The sequence below is a fragment of the Phyllopteryx taeniolatus genome, chromosome 19 (genome assembly GCF_024500385.1).
Source record: "Phyllopteryx taeniolatus isolate TA_2022b chromosome 19, UOR_Ptae_1.2, whole genome shotgun sequence".
Lineage (NCBI taxonomy): Eukaryota > Metazoa > Chordata > Actinopteri > Syngnathiformes > Syngnathidae > Phyllopteryx > Phyllopteryx taeniolatus.
The window spans coordinates 11,203,142-11,224,236 of record NC_084520.1 but is presented as its reverse complement, the minus strand read 5'-3'; the positions used below and the strand labels follow the sequence as shown (position 1 = coordinate 11,224,236).

At 40.1% G+C, this 21,095-nt stretch overlaps 4 protein-coding genes across 7 annotated transcripts in view; 3 read left to right on the top strand and 1 right to left on the bottom strand.

Moving 5' to 3' along the window:
- The window catches only part of si:ch211-131k2.2 (uncharacterized), a 36,176-nt gene extending 29,628 nt beyond the window's left edge, over positions 1-6,548 (top strand). The window contains exons 4-8 of the mRNA XM_061756932.1: positions 5,447-5,574; positions 5,661-5,763; positions 5,967-6,014; positions 6,150-6,221; positions 6,337-6,548. Of these exons, the coding sequence (XP_061612916.1) occupies positions 5,447-5,574; positions 5,661-5,763; positions 5,967-6,014; positions 6,150-6,221; positions 6,337-6,395 (410 nt within the window). The 3' untranslated portion in view covers positions 6,396-6,548. The remainder of the gene's footprint in view (positions 1-5,446; positions 5,575-5,660; positions 5,764-5,966; positions 6,015-6,149; positions 6,222-6,336) is intronic.
- Positions 6,223-13,504, bottom strand: kat7b (K(lysine) acetyltransferase 7b). 4 transcript variants are annotated; one of them, XM_061757198.1, is made up of 14 exons: positions 13,284-13,500; positions 12,284-12,434; positions 11,951-12,199; positions 11,777-11,859; positions 10,714-10,797; positions 10,529-10,627; positions 10,319-10,429; positions 9,231-9,422; positions 9,028-9,117; positions 8,816-8,956; positions 7,780-7,873; positions 7,558-7,704; positions 7,313-7,419; positions 6,223-6,912 (listed from the first exon to the last, which is right to left on the bottom strand). In XM_061757198.1, exons 1-14 carry the CDS (start codon positions 13,299-13,301, stop codon positions 6,811-6,813), a joined length of 1,668 nt encoding a protein of 555 aa, XP_061613182.1. In that variant the 5' UTR covers positions 13,302-13,500; the 3' UTR covers positions 6,223-6,810. The 4 variants fall into 4 exon arrangements, 3 of the variants coding, with proteins under 3 accessions (XP_061613182.1, XP_061613183.1, XP_061613184.1); XR_009785771.1 differs by lacking the exon at positions 7,780-7,873 and having other exon boundaries at positions 13,284-13,502; XM_061757199.1 differs by lacking the exon at positions 7,313-7,419 and having other exon boundaries at positions 13,284-13,503.
- Positions 13,505-14,316: 812 nt separating this feature from the next.
- ptges3l (prostaglandin E synthase 3 like) lies at positions 14,317-15,781 on the top strand. The gene is made up of 7 exons (XM_061757203.1): positions 14,317-14,476; positions 14,552-14,665; positions 14,736-14,802; positions 14,877-14,975; positions 15,080-15,169; positions 15,242-15,304; positions 15,407-15,781. Exons 1-7 carry the CDS (start codon positions 14,442-14,444, stop codon positions 15,413-15,415), a joined length of 477 nt encoding a protein of 158 aa, XP_061613187.1. The 5' UTR covers positions 14,317-14,441; the 3' UTR covers positions 15,416-15,781.
- Positions 15,782-16,117: 336 nt separating this feature from the next.
- The window catches only part of aarsd1 (alanyl-tRNA synthetase domain containing 1), a 5,376-nt gene continuing 398 nt past the window's right edge, over positions 16,118-21,095 (top strand). The window contains exons 1-11 of the mRNA XM_061757201.1: positions 16,118-16,269; positions 17,395-17,523; positions 17,969-18,128; positions 18,202-18,259; positions 18,372-18,528; positions 19,862-19,978; positions 20,086-20,216; positions 20,546-20,612; positions 20,703-20,794; positions 20,856-20,910; positions 20,976-21,070. Of these exons, the coding sequence (XP_061613185.1) occupies positions 16,231-16,269; positions 17,395-17,523; positions 17,969-18,128; positions 18,202-18,259; positions 18,372-18,528; positions 19,862-19,978; positions 20,086-20,216; positions 20,546-20,612; positions 20,703-20,794; positions 20,856-20,910; positions 20,976-21,070 (1,100 nt within the window). The 5' untranslated portion in view covers positions 16,118-16,230. The remainder of the gene's footprint in view (positions 16,270-17,394; positions 17,524-17,968; positions 18,129-18,201; positions 18,260-18,371; positions 18,529-19,861; positions 19,979-20,085; positions 20,217-20,545; positions 20,613-20,702; positions 20,795-20,855; positions 20,911-20,975; positions 21,071-21,095) is intronic.

Sequence of the window (21,095 nt, the reverse complement as noted above, 5' to 3'; positions counted from 1 at the left end):
CCATTTTCAAGCTATTCTAGTTGGTCTTTTACGCCTGGCACGGATTTCCCATGAATATGCAATATGTAAATAAGCTTTGCTCTGATTGGAACGCTCTTATTCTTAATTTAAATATGGAAAACATTGTTGCTCTGATTGGCGATATCACAGCGTCTCGTGGCGGCAGAACGATCGTAGCGACATCATGTTTTGATTTTTCGATGTCTTACTATTCATCGCTGGTGACAATGAATGCAAGCTTCACTATTTCACCCACAGTAACATTCACAACCTTTACTTCTAAACTTCTGTATTTGTATGGCTGAGTCAGCTCGCTGAAAACCCAGAAATGAAGTGTTGCCCACCAGCTGACTTGAGTGGGAGCATCCCAACCACGACGTGGCCAGGTACTTGAATATTAATTGACGAAGCTACATCACAACAATGACGATTTCAAATCCACCCGTTTTGCGATCCTTATGCCTTTTATTCCCTTTTGCATTCAATCGACAAACTGCATAGATGTCAAACTTAAACCATGTCACAGACTCATTTTGACCTATCTTATGCATAAAACAGTAGGGGAAAAAAATGGATTTGGATGGCATGGGACTTTTAATGTTGCGGTCTGTTCCTCTTTCGCATAGCAGGCTAAAAAGTGGAAATTGCTCATTTCAGTAGTAATGCCATCTTTCCATGACATTGTAAAACAAACTGAAGCAGTACTATATGCCCGCTGTGTCGGGCTCTGAAAGAATGACATTTTAATTGAGCGTGATGCCAAAGCAGTAGTGGAACTTGGATGAAGTATGAAGAATCATTTCACTGGGCATGACTGCACAGTCACAAGTCGACATTGTGATTTACTTTAAGTCAGCTGCTTTTCAGGCCTCTGAGGGGGATCCTTTTTGCTGATGATATCGCCCCCCAAAAGTGTGACTGCTGATGTCTGAGACGCTGCATCTCTTGAGGTGTTGGGCTAAAGGATTCAAAAGACACTTCCGTCCCGGTGCATGCTGAGTCCACAAGCCTGAGACGGAACCACGGCGAGGCCAGTTTGAAGCGCCCAGTCAAAGCCAGCACACAAAAGCAGTATTTCAACTCAAAAGCGACCACTGATGAGCCAGATTTTCTTCTTCTTCTTCTTCTTCTTCTTCTTGAGTAAGAATAACCACAGAAAAGTGCCACAGGGTACCAAACGAGAAAAACAACTAAGGGAACAAGAGAGTTGGCGGCACTCGGGCAACAGAGGGAAAACCTACCATGATTTATTAGATCATGTCAGCGCGGCTGTACCGCCCACCATTGTATGCATGGAGTCTTCATCACATCATGTCTGCTCTAGTTTGGTGTGTTAAGCTTCAACATAAAACCGGTCCGTCATCTGTTGGATCTGTAATTGAAGTTGTGAGGAAGTTCATCATTTCTATTCATTAATGTGCATTTGGTCCCCACAAAATGTTTCTTTCCAAGTCTGAAAACTGCCTTGAAGATGACCATTTTCAAATCATAATAAAAAGTATTGAACTGTGATACCACAGTTTGGACGCTCTCAAGTTTGAGTCCCCTTGTTTGTCTTTTCATTAAAAGCATTAGGGAAATGTTTTATTTTTTTTTTTAAATATATTATATGGGTGGATGGATATTCAATATATTTATTGAATAGACAGAGTATTGTCCATTAGGCAAGCAGAACTTGAAAGTATCAACAAAGCCCCATCAACCAGTTAAGTAAAACATAATATACTATGTATAATGTATCATCAATATGTAATTACTGTAGTGGGTAAAAGATTTAGATCATGAGATTTTACGAAATGAGCAGAAAGAGGCCAGACGGTGTATGTGATACAACACTGCCACCTACTGCATCGGATGCTCATTGTTTTCAGTATCATGCAGCTAAAAAAAACCTTTAGAGTTGGGGGAGAAGAAAATACAAACAAGAAACACAACAAAAAGAAAAAATGACTAGCACAAAATGGTAGATGCAGTATACTTGAAGTGTTATATGGTCCAAAAGATAAACAGTGAGGAAAATAATTGATCCCCAGTTGATTTTTTTTTTAAGTTTGCTCACTAACAGCTGTCTATTTTTTACAGTTATTTATGGTAATATTCCAATTCCAATGAAGTTGGGACGTTGTGTAAAACGTAAATTTAAAAAACTTGAAAAATGAGTTGCAAATTGTTTTCAATCTATATTCAATTGGAATTAGTGTTTCTAAAACAATCATCCAAAATGTGTAATATATAATATACCAGGAAATGTTGTGTCTTTTATATAGTAAAATATGTTACTTGATCCCAAAGCAAAACGTAAGGCAGTACTACACTTTTGTTGGCAAGGACCGCAATGAGACTGCAGTTGGTCACAAGGTTTGCTCAAAGCTCAGGAGGGATTTTGTGCCGTTCCTCTTTATACAAACTCTAAATCCTTCAAGTTTCCTTGCTGCCACTTGAACTTCTGCTCACTTAAGCTTCTCCTCAAGTGGCTTTTCTCTTGGGTTGAGGTCTGGAGACAAAGTCACTCCTTGTCCCCATAACATGCTTCTTCTTGAGTCACATTCTTTGTTGCCCTGGCAGTTATGTCATTGATATGCTGGGAGACCCATGCACGACCCATCTGCAGTGTTCTTGCTAAGGAAAGGTGGTTTTCATCGAAGATTTTACAGTACACGAATGTGGTCAAGAAACACAGCCCCCACACCTTATTTTTCCATGACCATGACTGGTATTCTTTGGGCCACATTGAGTTTTTCATCCTCAAAACATGACAGGGCTGAGTTGATGTCAAATAGCCACGCGACAAGGACTTGCACGGAGCTCGACACCTCACGTTTTCACGTACGGCTTGGCATCATATACCGTTTGTGAATAAAACACATTCATATTTACTATTCGTAAAATGTATTACGCTTTGAATGGCACTGTTGAGCGGCGCCGTCATACATCTCCTCCTGGTGGAATCTGTACCTCAAAAGATCATTCCAAGACTAAGATCAGTTCTTTAAGAGGTAAAAGACTGCTAGGCTAGTAATAAGTGTGGTGCAGAGGAAGTTCAATGTGAAAGCAGTTCGTCACGAGACTGACAGGAAGAGTTTGTTTTACATTAGTTCAAACCACAAACAAATTAAGAGTTGATACGCTGACAAATTCCCCCGCCCGAGGGATGACAATCATAGTTGTTTAGTAGGCAGCACTTAGAACAATAGCGAACATTATTTCAGTGCAAACTCATAAACAAGATATAATCAAAAGTATCCAAAGGAGATGTTGACCACAAGAAATAAATCACTGAGCTGGAGCAGATAAAGCAATTCCCATTACAACCATTTGGACTCTGTCTGAAAAACGCAGGCCAATTGTGTTCATGTGCAATCGCAAACGAGACCAATTTTTTTGTTTATTTAGCAACAATGAATCAATTAAATCTGATGTATCCATCTATCTTTTCCTTTTGTTGTGCAAAAGGGACACGAGATATTCTAGCTTTGAAAAAAAAAGAATGATTTGGAAAAGGACAGTTATATTTTTCCAGGTTACGTTGAAAGGCTTGTATCATTTTACCCATCCATCCATTTTCTGAGTCACTTCTCCTCACTCGGGTCGCGGGCGTGCTGGAGCCCATCCCAGCTGTCATCGGACAGGAGGCGGGGTACACCCTGAACTGGTTGCCAGCCAATCGCAGGGCACATACAAACAAACAACCATTCGCACTCACATTCACACCTACGGGCAATTTAGAGTCTCCATTTCATGCACGTTTTTGGGATGTGGGAGGAAACCGGAGTGCCCGGAGAAAACCCATGCAGGCACGGGGAGAACATGCAAACTCCACACAGGCAGGGCCGGGGATTGAACCCCGGTCCTCAGAACTGTGAGGCAGAAGCTCTAACCATTTAAATAAATTCTTCAAAGCACAGTGTGGCCGCAACTTATGATCCATATTTATTCTTCTATCTCAATGGTCATGATAACACTACTGACTAGCTACACCTATAATTGTGTCAATATTTTCACCTCCAATCGATCACAAAGCGGTGAGATGAACACACTAAAATGACCTGCACAACTGCGTCACATGGAAATCCAGTGTTCTGTCATCACAGGAGCTCTTTGTGACTCAACTACTTCATATGCAAATAGTGTACTGGCTCTCTGATTTCTTTTTGATTCGCCACTCCATGTTAAACTGTGCCGACACCGCTTGCACCCAAGGGGCCATCCGGCTGTAATTGCCTTTCAGGCTCAATTGCCTCAGCTTTTCTTGTCTCTCGAAGCACCTGTGCTGCGATCAAAGCATGTGATGTATGGCGGCTTTTGTCTACAGCGGGCATCCTTAACAGAGCGCACGCCGCCCAGTGATTGGCCCCCTCAAGAAATGTCTGGAGGTTTGGGGAATAACAATGAAATGAAATGGTCAGCGGCATGTAAAAAAGTGTATATCTAATATCTTTTGCAACCTGCAACCTGCTGAAACTTCTGACTTGGAATAACAATAGCAGCGGTGAGCAACACAGGGATGACTTCACAGCACAGGGGTAAACTCAAGGCTTGTGGGCCAGATCCAGCACTCCATGTCATTTTATGTGGCCCGCTAAAGCTTGACACAATTTTTTCTTGACTTCTGTTATCCATCACAAAAATGATAAATGCAAAGGCAGTTATATGATATGACTTCACATTGCAAACATTTGTTAAGGTACAAGCAGTGGTGGTTTATGGCATGTGCAATGTGTGCAGCCATACAATAAATACAAAATAAAAAAATAAAGAAAAAAATAAAGAAAATCTTTTTTTTTAAAAAGCAGCATTTTAACAGCCTCTCCCTCCCAGGCTGTTTAGCTGGAGCCAAAGCAAAAATAAACACCATTATTAGTGATTTTATAGCACGTTGTACTTACATGTTGTTGTCTGCATACCCGTTTGGTCTAAGAAATGTAATAACACCTGTTCCAAAGAAGCCTCAGATTTTGTTATAGTTTAAATACTTGAAATGGCTACAGTATTACACATCTCTTTAATGGCTTGACTGGAAACAGTAGTGCAGCCTCATAAATTTGGGAATTCAGACACCAACAACAAAAGACAAATGAAACAGAAACTTTAAAAGCATCACTCCAAGACCGTCCACCTGCTTCCACTGTGGTTTCCAAGCAGCACAGACACACAGGGAGAATATTTGTATATAAGTGAAATGTTAGATGTCTAATAAAAGTGGAAAAATACTGTCGAAACTCTCAAACTGGAACATGTAAGCTCCAAGGGAAATGAAATGTGCTAATCATATAATTAAATCCTTCAATCCCTGACACATTTGGTGGGAGGGACTGAATTTGGAGGCTCGTGTGCAATCCTGTCTAGAGGGGCGGAGTCTAGCGCCATAGAGTCATAGTCCCAGTTGAAAGAAACAAGAGGGAATTAAAAGCGTACCACATTTTCACACTGATCTGTTTCATTCTAGAGCCAAAAGGAGAAATGGATACACGGCAGCTTCAATTTGTTTTCATGCTTTTTTGCACTCTGGTGCAAATCCACCAGGGAGCGTCTCGTGGCAAGGAAGAGGAGCAGCAGTTATTGCAAGACTGGCAGGTGTGATTTCTTTTTTGTACTCGATAGAGAGGTCAACCTGAGGGTACTAACCATTGATTCTCGTTCCATTTTTTTTGCTGGGGTAGGGGCTAGATAAATCACTGGAGTCGACTCTGCTCTGGCCTATTGCAACCCTTGTGAAAAGATCTAAAGCCTATCGCTTCTATGGACTCATGGGGAAACGCTCAGGTGACCCTTCACCTTTTGAAAAAGAACAGCATGCAGCAAGTAGTTGTGCATGTCATTTGTCACTCGAAGGCCAGTGTTGTTGAACTAGATATACTTCACTGTAGAAACGTGTGTAGCTATGTGACTAATTGTCCACTCACTTAGTATGGAATTACAAAAAAACATTTTCAGCGGCACATTTAAACGCAGTTTCTTCCTCTCAGGAAACAAAGACCTATTAGTGAGCCAGTTGAGGGGAAACATCCCCAGGGGTGAGTAAAAATACCCCCCCCCCCACCAAAAAAAAAAAGCTGTTTGTGCATTCTAAATATAATCACATCCCTTCAGTACATGTGAAAACTAATTGATTAGGGAAGGGAAATATTTTGTTTTTGTTTCTCCAACAGAATCTGCATCTCGAAGAGCCCTGTCGGCGCTGATCGCATTGACACACATTTTAGAGAAACCACACAAGCAGGGTATGATTGTATCAGTATAAAAACCTGAGGTTTTTTTTTTAATTATTTTTTTACAGTGGTACTTTCATAACTTCAGTATACAGCAAATCAATTATATTCTTTCATTATTTGGCAGGTTTACCAAAAGTATGGGTACAACTCCTGTACCGCTGGGAAGGAGCCAGGAAAAAGTAATTATGACCTATACAATGTTACGCCAACCAAAGACGATGACACAGTGCTTGCATCGTTCTCCTCTGCTCTCTTCAGTCTCAAATCACAGTAATGATTATTTATCTTTTGCTTCATAAGTCAAGTGAAATAAAAACAAAAATGTCTATAACTGCTCCCTAATGTAGGTATGTATCGTTTTGTATGGGCAAAACATTCATGTGATCAACTGTCATTTAACATTCAAAATTCAACTTGGGATTCTAAACATTTTGATTTGACTGAAACATACGGACAAAAAGGGTCCAATAAAAAAGTTTTTAAAAAAACAACAACAAAGAAGGATGCTCTGATCTTTACTGACAGTTAGGAGGTCGAGGCTACTTGCGGCTGGCGAGGCTGAAGGTGAGTTTATCGAGTAGCCTGAGGACCTGAGTGCTTAAGTCCCCTTGGGAGGGGTCCATTTCAGTGAGCTGGGGTCAATGGTTTTGTTGCCGTTGCCTCTCTTGACCTCCTTTGCTTTCCACTCATCAATCAGATCCTGTTAGGAGGAAAGACAAACTAAGTAGCTTGCTGGTGTATGCAGAGCGTCAGATTCAATTTTTATCAAGAGGCACAACTATGGGAGGATGTGTTAGTTTGCATTAGCAGAGCATGAGCTGAAAGGAATAAAATCATGAAGTGGCATGCTTAAGTAAACCTCACAGGCACATGTTAAAACTGGTCTACAGACTAGTAGGTTAGATTAGTTGACTAAAATGTGAGTTAAAATGCATAATCATGACATGCATTAACATTGACACAATCGCAGGGATATGCCATCTTGAAGTGCATTAGCATTAAAACAATCAGTGGATATACAGTGATGAGGTCCCCTGACTACACGAACACACACGACATGCAAAGGAATGAAAACAACAGCCAACCGAGGAAGTTTTCACCTGTCGTTTCAACACCAAGTGCTTCCCCTTCCAGTATTTGAGCATCTGAAGAGACTGTAGCGTGCTCACAATGTCCACGGGATTGACAGCAGTTTCCTGACTAATCTCTGTGCATCAAGTAGACAACACAACTTTATTCAAAGCCTTTTGCTGAACTGTTTTTTTTTTTCCTTCTTAAATTTCATGGAGGATTGTTTTGTTTTCTGTCTTGAACTGTACATATGTTTCAGTCTTTCCTGTGTTACCTTTGATAGAGATCTCCTTTCCCTGGAAGTTGTGCATGTATCGGAGTAACACTTCCTTCCAGTAGCTGCGGTAGCTGATGAGGCCGAGGTCCGACAGAGGCCTCTCTGGCGAGCCCACCTTCTCCTCCACTTTGGACAGCAGGTAGCCTTAAAAGAAAAGCAGAGAACAGTCAGCGCAGTGACTTTTTGTTGTTAGGAGAACACCTGTGAGAGTATACATACTGAAGTCAATGAGCATCTTGCCAAAGCCCTGTCTCATGTACTGGGGCATTGTCAGAATGCAGGAAACATTGTAGTTGAGGAAGGAATTCTTTTCCTTGAAAGAAAAAGAGAATTTTGAGCTGGTTTTGTACGGAGAAAAAAATCATTACAGTGAACGTTTCACTTATTTGTGTTTTTTTTTTTGTGGAACCTAATCTTCAGCTATTTGCTGAAAACTCACATTCGTAGCTCTTTGCATATTTTTGTTTTATTTCTATAATGCCCTAAGATGCTACAAGATGCCACCAAAGCCCTGCCCGATAAGAAAGTCGTAATTTGTGTCTAGGACATAGGATGAAGTGAATCATCTTAACTGCGAGACAAAGATGTTTTGATGTCAGGGAGGAATAAAAATTAGCCCGGGTTGTTGTCAAAGAAAAAGAGTCTTCACCGCACATTCATGTTTTTGCTCTGCTAAGTGGCTATTAAAAACCTCAAAGTCTTGTTATTATTTAACAATTGGAATTGTAACAGGTTGCCAAGGCAATAGTGCCCCCTCGCATATTTGCGATTGGATTGGCGATTCACAATTTCACCTATTCAGATTTTTTTTATATAAACCTATTTTCCTGTATTCAGTGAAAAACAAAAAAAGCCCCACCTAATACTGTATAAAAGTATTGCTTTGACACCATCTTGTAGCATTATCATGTCAAGGAATTAAGCTGAAGTGAGGCTCTTGGTTCAGTCTGGTTCTAGTGCTGTCTACCGGAAAAGTAGTGATTTCCTGCCATCTTGTGGCATCTACAATTACTTGTGGATTTTTGCTATTAGCGACTGGGCAGGTAACGCTGTATAATCGTACAATTCTCATGTATTTTTTCTAAATCAAATCAAAAGCAAACCATTTCTTTTTAGTGGCAATATAATGTGAGTTTAAATGATAGCATTTTAGAATCGTAGTTTGTGGTATATTTACGGTTTAAAATGATTAATGTAGGTAATTATAAACATTGTCGGGGGTCGTCGCTATTCGTAGCAGGGCTTCTGTACTTACCTTGGAAAAGTATCCCACTAAATGGCAGCCTGTGTTGTCGGCCTCAGTCATGACATAAAAGAGAAAAGGCTCCACGTCGTAGTACAACGTCTTGTGGTCCAGGAAGAGTTTGGCGAGTAAACACAAGTTCTGGCAGTAGATCTGTGGTGTAACAAATCCATTTCATCAATTAGTAAAATGTTGCAGTTGTATATTAACCTGCATGAACCCACCTTATTTTTCTTGCCATCAACTTCAAACACAGATATGGCACCTTTTCTGTACACTTCATCTCCGGGAGGATGCTTCCACACACACTTGGCCTGACACAAACAGTTTAAATTGTCAACAGCTTAATAAAAAAATAAAAATAAAAAAAAAAGGCAAAATATAATCAGCAGTAATATTAGTGATGAAATTGGTTTATGATTCTGACCATGTGTCGCCTGAGGATGGTCTGGCTCTTCATGTACTTGAGGCAGAATTCGCACACGTAGAGGCGACCCAGGCGGGCATACTCCTCGGGATAGGGTGAGTGGTACCAAGTGTCCAGCTCGTAGCGGCCAAACAGGATGGTCTTGATCATGTTGCTGCCCTCGGTGATTTGACCCTGGATGCGCAGCTTCTCCTGCGGGACAAACGAAGATAGGAGGGAAATATTACGGTCAAATTTGGTGTCTGACAACATTGGTATAACATCCCAGAGGAGGAGCATCCCCTGCTTAGTTTAGGGATAGTGTGTCTTTATGGATATTTGAACACATTAATGAATAACAATAATGAAAGACAATACAATAAAATACATATATTACAACATACATATTTACAGCCTTGTAGGCAGTGGCTCCTATTGCTCAAAGCAAAACATTTAAACATTCAAAAGGATAAGCCAACTATAACTCGAGCCTACTTGTTTGTTGAGAAATGTGCTAGTGAATCTCTGTTGAGTCTCTGTAATTTGTATATGTGCCCTAAAGGTACGGCATATTTTGTTATGGTGTCTTTATTGCCATTGTTCTAAAATTATGTACAACTAACCCGAGACAAATTTCACCTGCGCTTTAACATACTTGACCAATAAAGATTATTCTGAATGCACTGCCGCAGACCTACTGATTGTGATATTTTTAACAAATCTAAAATAACAAAAAATAACATGTATACAGCGCTACTAAAGCTGTGATTTTACTTCCTGTTTCATTGTCATTTACAGCCCGTTTAAACAGCAAACTAGCTGGGTGTGAATTGGATTGAAAATTACAAACTTTCAATGAATGGGAACATATGGAATTTTACAGTAATTAATTTCAAATTAGACATTTCATGTTGGGAAAAAGTAAATCTGTCATATAAAACCATAGCATGTATAAAAAAAAATAATAATAAAAAAAAAAAAACGATAACTTAATATTGAGGAAAAACTGAAGTCCGATTTTGAAGAGCTATACTTAAATGTGTAATAATCCAACTGATCGTGCACATCTCTATTGTGAGCCAAGAGGGGGCTAATCAACAGATTATTACCAAATCTTCAGATGCACGAGCCTGCGCTTTCCTGAAAAGCTCCAAGTCATAATCACTGGTGATGTTCTCCAGCAGAGGCTCCCTGGTGTTGCCGTGCGTCTGCCGATGCTCCTGTGGAACACATCGAAAGACAAAACAAAGATGAGATCGCACAAGTGGCGAACAATTTAACTGCCGGTTGCTATGGTGATAGAAGATCCACTATGGTACCATGTGTTTTTCTTTCTGCTCCTTCTGCAAGCCAGTGTTTCTTCCCTTCCTCATTTCAGCCACTTGCTCTTTGTATCGGCTCTGCTTCGATGTAGGCGTCTAAATAATACAAAAAGGATCCAGTTACACAACTCCACAGTTTCAGAGTCAACTGAATTTGCTCAGATTTGCTCCCAAAAACAGACCTGGTGACGGGTTGCATGGCGGGAATTGTTCTCATCCTGTCCCTTCATCTCATCATCTTGCTTCTCACGGCTGACAGCTTTTACCTGACAATAAAAAGCGAGGGATGCATGTAAGGTCAAAAGACAAATTGTAACTAATGTAAACCGCTCCACGGTGGATGACTGGTTAGCACATCCGCCTCACAGTTCTGAGGACCGTGGTTCAAATCCCGGCCTGGCCTGTGTAGAGTGTGCATGTTCTCCCCGTGCCTGCGTGGGTTTTCTCCGGGTACTCCGGTTTCCTCCCATTACGTCCATTAAGTCGAAAATTGTGGAATGCACTTCCATTTGAGCTATGAACTATGGGAAGCACTTCCTCCCCCTTTTAAGAAGTATACAGTGGACCTTGGTTTTCATATGCCCTATTCTTTGTACAATTTGGTTTGACAATTTTTCTCTGCTGAAAATTTGTCCCAGTTTAAGTAAATCCACTTGGTTTTTGTATAATTGAAAATTGTCAGTACCAAACTCATCCACCTGCCCGCATGACTCGGCCTCTTCAATAAGCCACCATGGGGCCAAAAAAAGTTCCAAGCACTGACCCTATGACAAAAGGATGAGATTTCAAGAAAGAACTCATAGCAAAGTATGGAAATGGCAGATGCCTACTACCCCCCCCCCCCCCCACAAAAAAAATCCTCCTCACCATCTTTCATACACCATCAAGAGTCTTCACAAAAGATAAGTATGTTTAATGTTCTTTTTTAATTGTTTTGGTCATTGATATTTACTTCACATTATTTTCAGTATGTTAAACTTTAGGTATTTTCTTGAAAATGTATTTTTTGCTCTTATTTTGGGGTATTTAGAACAGATTAATTGTATTAACATTATTTCATATGGGGAATATTGCTCCAGTTTTCATACAATTCAGTTTTTCTATTTGGAATGGATTATTCACCGAAATCAAGGTTACACTGTATTAATAAAATCAAGCACTCAAAACACTATTAGAAATTCAAAACTGTGACCTGTGTTTTGCACGTAAAAAAATGTGGGCATCTTTAAATTACTAAATCCTCACCTTGCATTCATCTGCAGAAAGATTGTGGTACAGAGGGCATCCTGACACGGCAAAGTGGCGTTCATGTTTTCCTGTGAGATGACCTGTTTCAAAGCAACATCAGTGAAATCATCAATGTACTGCAATGATGAGACATCTTTGACATTTTCACAAGCAAGTTGTAGGGAAGTTTACCAAGTGAATTGCATCCAGGGGTTGGGCATTTCATGTTAAAGTTGTACGTCTCATGGCAACGGCGACGTTTGGGTCGGTGGGACAGATCCTTGTCAGAGTCTCTGTTGACCTGATCTTTGGCCTGGCTCTCGTCATGAGAGGCATTCGGGCTGGAGATATCCAGCTCAGACTCGGAGGATGGCGCATTTCCTGTGGGTGTAAGTGGCGGGGATTCGTCGTGATCTGCAGCCTGCTTCAAGTCAGACGTATCTGCAGCAAAATAAGTCAAACCGCAATATCTATTTAATTAACGGAACAAGAATACTGTACGAGTTGTATTACAAGTTTACAAACCATGAGAACTCTGGCTCAGGCGAGTGGAGGCTCTGGTGAGACGCTGTCTCTTGGTCCGGGTCCCGTCACTTTCCGAACTATTGGTCTGCTCTCTTTCAGCAGAGGAGTCTGAATCTTCAGTTCCATCAGAACCACTCCCTGCCATATGTCTCTATTGTGGTATACAAACATAGGTGTGAGCCACTGTCTACTGATGCCTTCAGAAGGACTAAATACAACAAGTTGAAAACAAATGCCAAGTTAATAATTTCTATTCGACATTCAGATGGGGTTTATCCCCCCAAAGCACCAAATTACGTTTAAGTTTAGCATGACATTTCCTTGTCAGGAAACGTCTGGCGTTATCCTTTGAGACAGGCCACTGCTAGCAAGCAATTAGCCGCCTGTGCTACGTCTCCAACGGAACACTCCGTATTTTATTTATTTATTTATTTTTTAATAAATCCCTGTTTAAATCGCATTACAGATAGACATTGTGTATCCCAGAATCCGGGTGGTGTTATCGTAGCTCCCAGTTTTGAACCCGTTCCCCCACACGCACCGAAGTGCATTAGTATATTCACTTTTTATAAGTTACACCTACTAATTTAATTTTCCATCAGCTGTTAATGTACAAAATGCTCCTATCCAACAATTACCGTGAATCTTTTTGTCCGTTCGGCGTTTATATTTTTCACACACCCAAAAAAATAAAAATCAAAAATCAAAACAAAAACGCTTTGTCCAACATTTTAATGGCAGAGCTACATATACTATTTAGCTTCTTGACAACAAGCTGTAGCTACGAACGTGCGAATTGTTTCTAAATTCATATAAAGGTACACCTTCCATTTCAAATCCCGATGCTTTTCGGTTCGTAATACTCTCTTAAATGTAACAAAAGACGAAATGTAGACGTGTGGCGTGGAACATTCTGGCCACAAGCAGAGTGCTAACCTAAACAAGCTAACCCTATTGACATTGCTACTCCTTTTTTTCTTTTTTCCCCCCTCCCCCTTACCTGACGTCTGCGAGGCATGTTCAGCTTGATTCAAAACTTCCTTCAGAGTTCAAAACAATTGGCACTATTCCGTTAAATTCAGGGCTAGTCAAAGCAACGTATAAACGCCCAGGTATATGCTAAATGTAAACAGTGCAGTCCGGCTGTGGCGCCACATCGCCCCATTGAGTGCACTAGCGGAGCGTCGCCCGACCAGCAGGAGGCAGCATGAACATTGGCGACGACTTTTTTTTTATTTTTTTTTTCTGTAGTGTTTATTGGTGGTTGGCAAACCAGCTTAATACACGTTACCGCCATGAACTGGACTGGAGTGCAGACTGAACCGTTTTCATTCATTTATATTCATTTTTTAAATATGTATTGCCCTTAATCACAAAAGTCTGTATCAACAGACAACAGCTGCAAAAGAGGTATCAATCCGACAAATGCTGATGATTAATATTGATGCATAGTGAAATTGTTAAATATGTTGTTGTTTTTTTTAATTATAATTATCATTTAATGTTTTTGTCCCCTCCTTGCTTTGCATTACGAGTTTAAAAAAAATGGAAATTCGATTTGGGCAAAGTTGACAAATAGAAAATACGTTATCAAAATATAGGTTTTTGTTCACTTGCTATTGTGTAAATTAGGGGTCACCAATATGATGCCCGTGGGCATCCCTCAGGGACCACATAAGTATTCCACGGGCCTTGTTCAAAAAAAGAGCTCACCAGAGATGGGACATTTTGTGGCTTCCTGGGTGCTGTCGAACAGATCATTTGAAAATTGTGCATGTTCTTTAGGCAATGTGTTTTGTTTCTGTGCTGAATGTTCTAAAATCTGTGTATGTTTTGAGTCCAGTTGGGAGTTTGTTCCACTCTGTTGTCATTGCTTAAAATGAAAAAGTTGATTATTTTATGCTTTGTTTTCTTTTGGATACTGCACACTGCCCATTGGATGTCAACCTGGTCACTGTGTTCACTTTGGCTGGGGGTAGCCATAAAGTATAATCCAGAAAATTCTGGTTTTCTCTGACAGCTGATAGCAACTTTTTCTAGCTACTATAAATAGCTACTTCCAGGCCTTTCCACTGCAGTTGGGCAACTGACTTGTAAGCGTGAGCATTACACAGTAGGCTGCAGTTGTTTCTGTTGGGGTTTTGCCAAAAGCTTTACAATGAACAAACCTAAAATTGCGAGACCAGAGGAGAGGTAAGTAATGTCTTTTTTATTTATCTTTTGATAAATAAAAACTGGAAGTTTTTTTTCTTCCCTATATTCCTACAGCCAGCCAGCACATGCAGTGTGGTTTGACAGGAAAAAATATGTCACCATTAACTTCAAGGTGCAGAAACCTAAAGATGTCCAAGTGGACATTCAGACGGACAAAATGATCTTGTGGTGAGTTTTTGTGTTTTGTGAGCAAATTGTGTTGTTGGATCAAGCTGCCTTGCTTTGTTTTTGCCAACAGCTGCAAGAATGACACAGATGATGTGATCTACAATGAACTGCACTTCTATGAAAAAGTCCAAATCCATGTCAGTAGCCAGGCATTATGTTATATTAAATCAAATCTTTAAATGATGATCTTATCCTTTTTATTTTTCCAAAGGACTCCAGAGAAAGAGTGTATGACCGCACCATAAACGTATTGCTGAGGAAAATAAAGCCTGATTATGCGTGGCCTCGTCTTCAGAAAGATCAAGAAAGAGTACATCTTTTATTTTGTTTTATTTTTAAGGAAAATTGCATCCTAATATGACTTTATTTTTCAGAGGACTCAACTAATTTGCTGTGCTTTCCTTCCTAATGCAGCCTAGTTGGATTTCTGTGGACTTTGACAACTGGAGGGATTGGGAGAATGAAGAAGAAGATGGAAGGGAGGAGTATGAAAAATATGTGGATGTAAGTAAAGTCATTTAGTCATATTTCTCAAAGCATCTGTTCCTGTGCAAGGAAATACTTTTCTCCCCCCAGATGATCCAAGATATGGCCGCCGGTAACAAAGGAGCAACACCAGACATGGGGGATCTTAGTGACGTAAGTCCAGTTTGATGTTAATATGTAATGTCAGAACTATGAAATGGAGTGTCCCATTACTGTATAAAATATTGACCACTGATCGTCTCTCTTGCCGCACAGTCTGACTGAGACTCACAGAGCCATCCATGCGTTGGAAAACGCCGCTCGATATGACTTTGTGCAGGATACAGAGAATAATGCTGTTTAACGCTTATTGTTTTTGAACTACAATTGTGAATTTTTTAATGTTATGGTTCATTGGTTGATTATTGTTCTTTATACACTAATATATCGTTGTCGATTTGTTTTGTATTCAAAATACTGGTCTGTTGGTGGGAAACCACCTCTCTTGAGTTTATTGTTGAGGGTACTGAGGTTTGTTTTGAACTATCCAAAAATGTATTTTTTTCATTATTTATTAAATCATTACAGTTATTTGTATAAAATACTGTTATATCACTGTCAAATACAATAAAACCCCTTCCTGGTCTCACAGTTTTGTTTTGTTTTGTAATTAAACACTGGTAACTATTAATATATCTAAAGATATGTTATGTCTGTTTAGCTATGATATTTATTTTTACATTTTCCCTGTGGCAAAATGTCAAAGAGGAGCATTTGTTCAACTTGGCCTTCCCCCGACCTTTAGAAAAAAGTCATTGTCAAAATAAAACAAGAAAACAAAGGCGTTTATCACTAACGTACCATAGAATGGATTACTTTTGAAAGTAGTCTATTGCTTATAAGTATTTGTATGTTTTGCTAAGACTACCTTAAAAGTTGCATTGACATTAATAACAAATACTAAAACTCAAAGAGTAGTTTTTGGTAACTTTTTGCCTTCCCGCTACCCGTAGACATGTTAGCACTGCTAGTTAACGTCCAACTCCATTGTAAAGGTTCTCGTGACTAAACAATTACATTTGTCCGCAAAATAGCTCAGTATGGCTTTCCAATGTCAGCGGGACTGTTATATGAAAGAGGTAAGAACAAGTCTCAGGTGATTTATCAACATTTAAGGGCTCCAAACAATAACGCTATCATAGTTTTCTCGCATAAGTGGTTAGCACGGTTGCTAACACCTGTCAAAAGAAGTGACAGTGCCGTAATATTTGTATTATTAACGTTGTTTTTTCCCCCCCTCTTTCCCCAGCTTACACAAATGTATTTTAAAACATGACACATTGTGCAGAATTATCACATTTGACGTCATGGACTTACCTCTGAAAAATATTGTCACATTTCAGTAGTGACGTCATGGACTTACCTTTGAAAAATATTGTCACATTTCCGTAACTAATTGTATTTTCAAATTAACGCTGTGTTCACACACAAAGGATGTTAGTAGATGTGCACGAGATCAGAGGTGGTAAAAGTACAAACACTCTGAACCTAAGTAGACGTACAGATACTTGTGTAAAAATGACTGATAAAAGTACAGTACGGATTCAACGTGTACTTGCATAAAAGTACAGTTTTGATTCAAAGCAGTATAGCTATGTTGACGCAGACCTCTATCGAAATTGTAACGGCTTGAATAGAGTACCCAAAAATGCTAAATTAGCTCAAGATAATAGAAGAAAGAACACCTGACCTCACCAGTGTGTTTTTTTTTTTTTTTTTTTTCAAATGACACAGAATGTTTGAACACCAGGACCTGGTGATTTTTAGGTTGCATGGCCCAAGACAAAACATTTGCCACATTAAAATATTCTGTAAAATAATGCCATAAATGGGGAATTTCTTTCCTCTCCGAATCTGTTACACTCGTCATTAGCGGTTCCTCCATGGCGCTGTTTCGTCCGCAGTCACAAAGCTCTCAAGATATCAACCGCAGTTGACTTTGCCTCTTTCCATGAGGGCCTTTTTTAAAATATTTTTTTTTATATACATCATTATCTGTGGATGTAGAAAAGAGTAACAAGCCTATTTTGACAAAGTAATGAGTACAACATACAAAAATCTGGTTTCAAACCAAGGTTACCTGAAAAATAAAGAATTTGTATTTCGTTACTTCCTACCACTGCACGGCACTACTTGTTCCTTTTTTAAATTATTATTTTTTTTGGGGGGCAAGTGCACATTTTAGTTTCATGACTTTCTCTTAGTTTGTCACAACTGTAGCTTCGTGTTGCCCTGCGGAGCTCAAGCAGGAAATCGGTGGAAAGAAAGAAACTTTGAAGGGATTCACTGTAAAGCTGCAAGACACCATCTTATTTCCAGAGGGAGGTGGCCAGGTAAGTTTCATTTTCATAACACTCAAGCAAGTTTATAGTTTTAGAGATCTATATTGGTGTTTGTAGGGCTGTATGACCTTAATATAAAATCGTCTATTTTTCTATAAATATCTGCAGTTTGGAAGTATATGCCTCGGGGCAAAAGTTTATAACATGCCAATAACTCACTGCTTTTGCATCGTATAAATGGGCACCATGTCTTTGGCTATGTTAAGTGTGATTGAATTACTCCACTCATCTCTTTTTTTTTAGTAGGAATAATTTGCTAGTCACTTTTTTGAAAACAGTCGCTAGAGGGATTGTAAAAGTTGCTAAATATAACGACAAAGTCAAAGTAGCTCCTCACTGTTCACAGCTATTTTGTTAGTTTAAGCAGTCAGTGCAAATCATCCTGACAAAGTGGTCCTAGTCCTAATATTGTTGTATCTCTTCCTTCCTCCATCAGCCAGATGACCGTGGGCTGATCGCGGACATCCCCGTTTTGAGGGTGACCAGACAGGGCCAAGACGCCGCTCACTTTGTGGGCTCGCCCCTGGAGGCGGGTCAGGAGGTGCGAGTGAAGGTGGACTGGGGGAGGCGGTTTGACCACATGCAGCAGCACTCGGGTGAGCCTCAGATCGTTTTGAGAGTCTCCCAGAGCCAATATTTAAACCGACAAGCATTTTCTTTCCCTTTTAGGACAACATTTGATCTCAGCCTTGGCAGAAACAATATTTGGATACATGACCACATCTTGGTATATTCACATAACACAAAACTTTATAGCGGGGGAACTGTACTGCATATTTAAAATGAAAACACCTCTCACATTTCTGTTGTACTCACTATATACTCATTTTTGTTCTCAGGGAGCTTGGGCGTCAGAGAAGTAACATTGAATTGGACACCCCATCTGTTAAAGCAGCCCAAGTACAGGCGCTGGAGGATGCTGTGAATGAGAAGATCAGAGCTCACATCCCAGTCAATGTTAAATTACTTTCTAGTGACAGTCCTGAGGTGGAAAAAGTATGTATATGTGAGTGCTAGATTGTGCATCTTGAGAATTTGATAATATATCCAAATAGGGTCCAATTTACAGTGGGTACGGAAAGTATTCAGACCCCCTTACATTTTTCACTTCATATTGCAGCCATTTGCTAAAATCATTTAAGTTCATTTTTTCCCACATTAATGTACACACAGCACTCCATATTGACAGAAAAAAACGGAATTGTTGAAATTATTGCAGATTTATTTTAAAAAAAATCTGAAATATCACACAGCCATAAGTATTCAGACCCTTTGCTCAGTATTTAGTAGAAGCTCCCTTTTGAGCTAATACAGCCTTGAGTCTTTTTGGGAATGAGTTTTTGTGAGTTTTTCACACCTGGATTTGGGGATCGTCTGTCATTCCTCCTTGCAGATCCTCTCCAGTTCTGTCAGGTTGGATGGTGAACATTGGTAGGCAGCCATTTTCAGGTGTTTCCAGAGATGCTCAATTGGGTTTAAGTCAGGGGTCTGTCTGGGCCATTCAAAAACAGTCACGGAGTTGTTCTGAAGCCACTCCTTCAGTATTTTAGCTTTGTGCTTAGGGTCATTGTCTTGTTTGATGGTGAACTTTCGGCCCAGTCTGAGGTTCTGAGCACTCTGGAGAAGGTTTTCATCCAGGATATCCCTGTACTTGTCCGCATTCATCTTTTCTTCGATTGCAACCAGTCTCCCTGTCCCTGCGGCTGAAAAACATACCCACAGCATAATGCTGCCACCACCATGCTTCACTGTTGTGACTGTATTGGGCAGGTGATGAGCAGTGCCTGGTTTTCTCCACACATGCCACTTAGAATTAAGCCCAACAATTTCTATCTTGGTCTCATCAGACCAGAGAATCTTATTTCTTACCATCTTGGAGTCCTTCAGGTGATTTTTTGAGCAAACTCCATGCAGGCTTTCATGTGTCTTGCACTGAGGAGAGGCCGACTGCATCTCCGGAGCTCAGCCACAGTGATCTTTGGGTTCTTCTTTACCTCTCTCACCAAGGCTCTTCTCCCCAGATTGCTCAGTTTGGCCGGACAGCCGGCTCTAGGAAGGGTTCTGATCATCCCAAATGTCTTCCATTTAAGGATTATGTAGGCCACTGTGCTCTTAGGAACCTTAAGTGCAGCAGAATTTCATTTCATAATTTATCTGCCAATAGAACAGGAACATTTGAGTTTATTCTTAAACATAGCTAGCCTCAAAACCACCCACTGAAGTTCGTTACATTTGAGTTTGTTTTTACTGTAGATTCACCCTTATTAGCTTGGTGTACCTAATTCAATGGCCTGTGAGTGCTGATTTGTGTTGCATGTGTGTCATGTAGATGAGGAGTCAAGGGTTGCCAGACGACCACACGTGGCCAATTCGAATTGTTGATATCGAGGGTGTTGACACCAACATGTGTTGTGGAACGCACGTGTCCAACCTCAGTCACTTACAGGTGCTAGCTAACAAAGTTGTTTATTCCTACCATATTTGCTTAGGAATACACAGTTTTAGACTAAGTAACTTTCAGTGAGCCCCGTCTCCCCCCAATATGGATTTCAGGTAATTAAGCTGCTGGGGACGGAGAAAGGAAAGAAAAACAAAACCAACCTGATTTTCCTGGTGGGAAACCGGGTGCTGAAATATGCAGAGAAAAGCTACAGCACCGAGCGCTCTTTGGTGGCTCTTCTCAAGTAAGCTGATCTATAAAATGTGTTATTTGTGGAGGTGGCAAAAGTACTCACTCAGTACTGGAATAGAACTTAGAAGTGATGTTTGAACTCCTTTACTACATGTACAGACTGAAATTTACAAAAGGTAAAAAATAGTTTTCCTGCCAATTCTACAATACACATTTTGTTAGCTTAGCACAACAAAACTGCACACGCAATAGATTCCCTCTTATTAACTTACATACTGCTTGTATTGAAAAGAGGGGCGGGACGGAGGAAGGCACTATATCAAAACATTTTGTGCAAACATTGTAAATAAAACTATAGCTCTACTCTACTTTTGTCAACAGAACTGGACCTGATGAGCATGTGGGGGCTGTGGACAAGCTGCAGAAGTCCATGAAGCTTGTGCAGAAAGTGAGCCAACATTTTTTTTGTTTTTAAACCAGAGGCTGTCATTTTGTTAGTTTGGACATTTTTGTATTTTTTTTTTTTTTTCCTGGGCAGACCAACTTAAGCCTGCTTCGAGACATGGCCCTCCTTGTCACGCACAACTTTAAGAATGACCCACAAAGGGGTAACTTCTTCAGCTTGCACAAGTAAGAGCTGCTTCTTTTCCCCATCAGTGTTTCAAACTAAATTGTCTTCTTTGACCCACAGAAAAGAAGGAGACAATGAATTCATGAATATCATTGTCAATGAAATAAACACTGAGGTAAGAGTGTAAAACCTTGTTTTTGGCACGTGATCATTTTTTGGTAAATTCTCGACTCTTTCCAGGAAACTTTGGTTTTCCTGACTGTAGGAGAGGAAAAGGGGCCCGGTTTGTTTCTGCTTGCCGGACCCAACGAGCAAGTGACAGAGATTGGACCACGGTAGGAAACAACACTCCCTCTATCA

Bases quoted from the DNA above. Each gene is read 5' to 3' on its own strand.
- kat7b (XM_061757198.1), bottom strand. The intron at 10,798-11,776 runs GTGAGGATTTAG...TTTTATTGTCAG, and splicing joins TTTCTGCAGATGAATGCAAG to GTAAAAGCTGTCAGCCGTGA. The intron at 9,423-10,318 runs GTAATAATCTGT...TTTGTCCCGCAG, and splicing joins CTCGTGCATCTGAAGATTTG to GAGAAGCTGCGCATCCAGGG.
- ptges3l (XM_061757203.1), top strand. From the start codon at position 14,442: ATGAACAAACCTAAAATTGCGAGACCAGAGGAGAG. The intron at 14,803-14,876 runs GTCAGTAGCCAG...ATTTTTCCAAAG, and splicing joins ATGAAAAAGTCCAAATCCAT to GACTCCAGAGAAAGAGTGTA. The intron at 14,976-15,079 runs GTACATCTTTTA...TTCCTAATGCAG, and splicing joins TTCAGAAAGATCAAGAAAGA to CCTAGTTGGATTTCTGTGGA.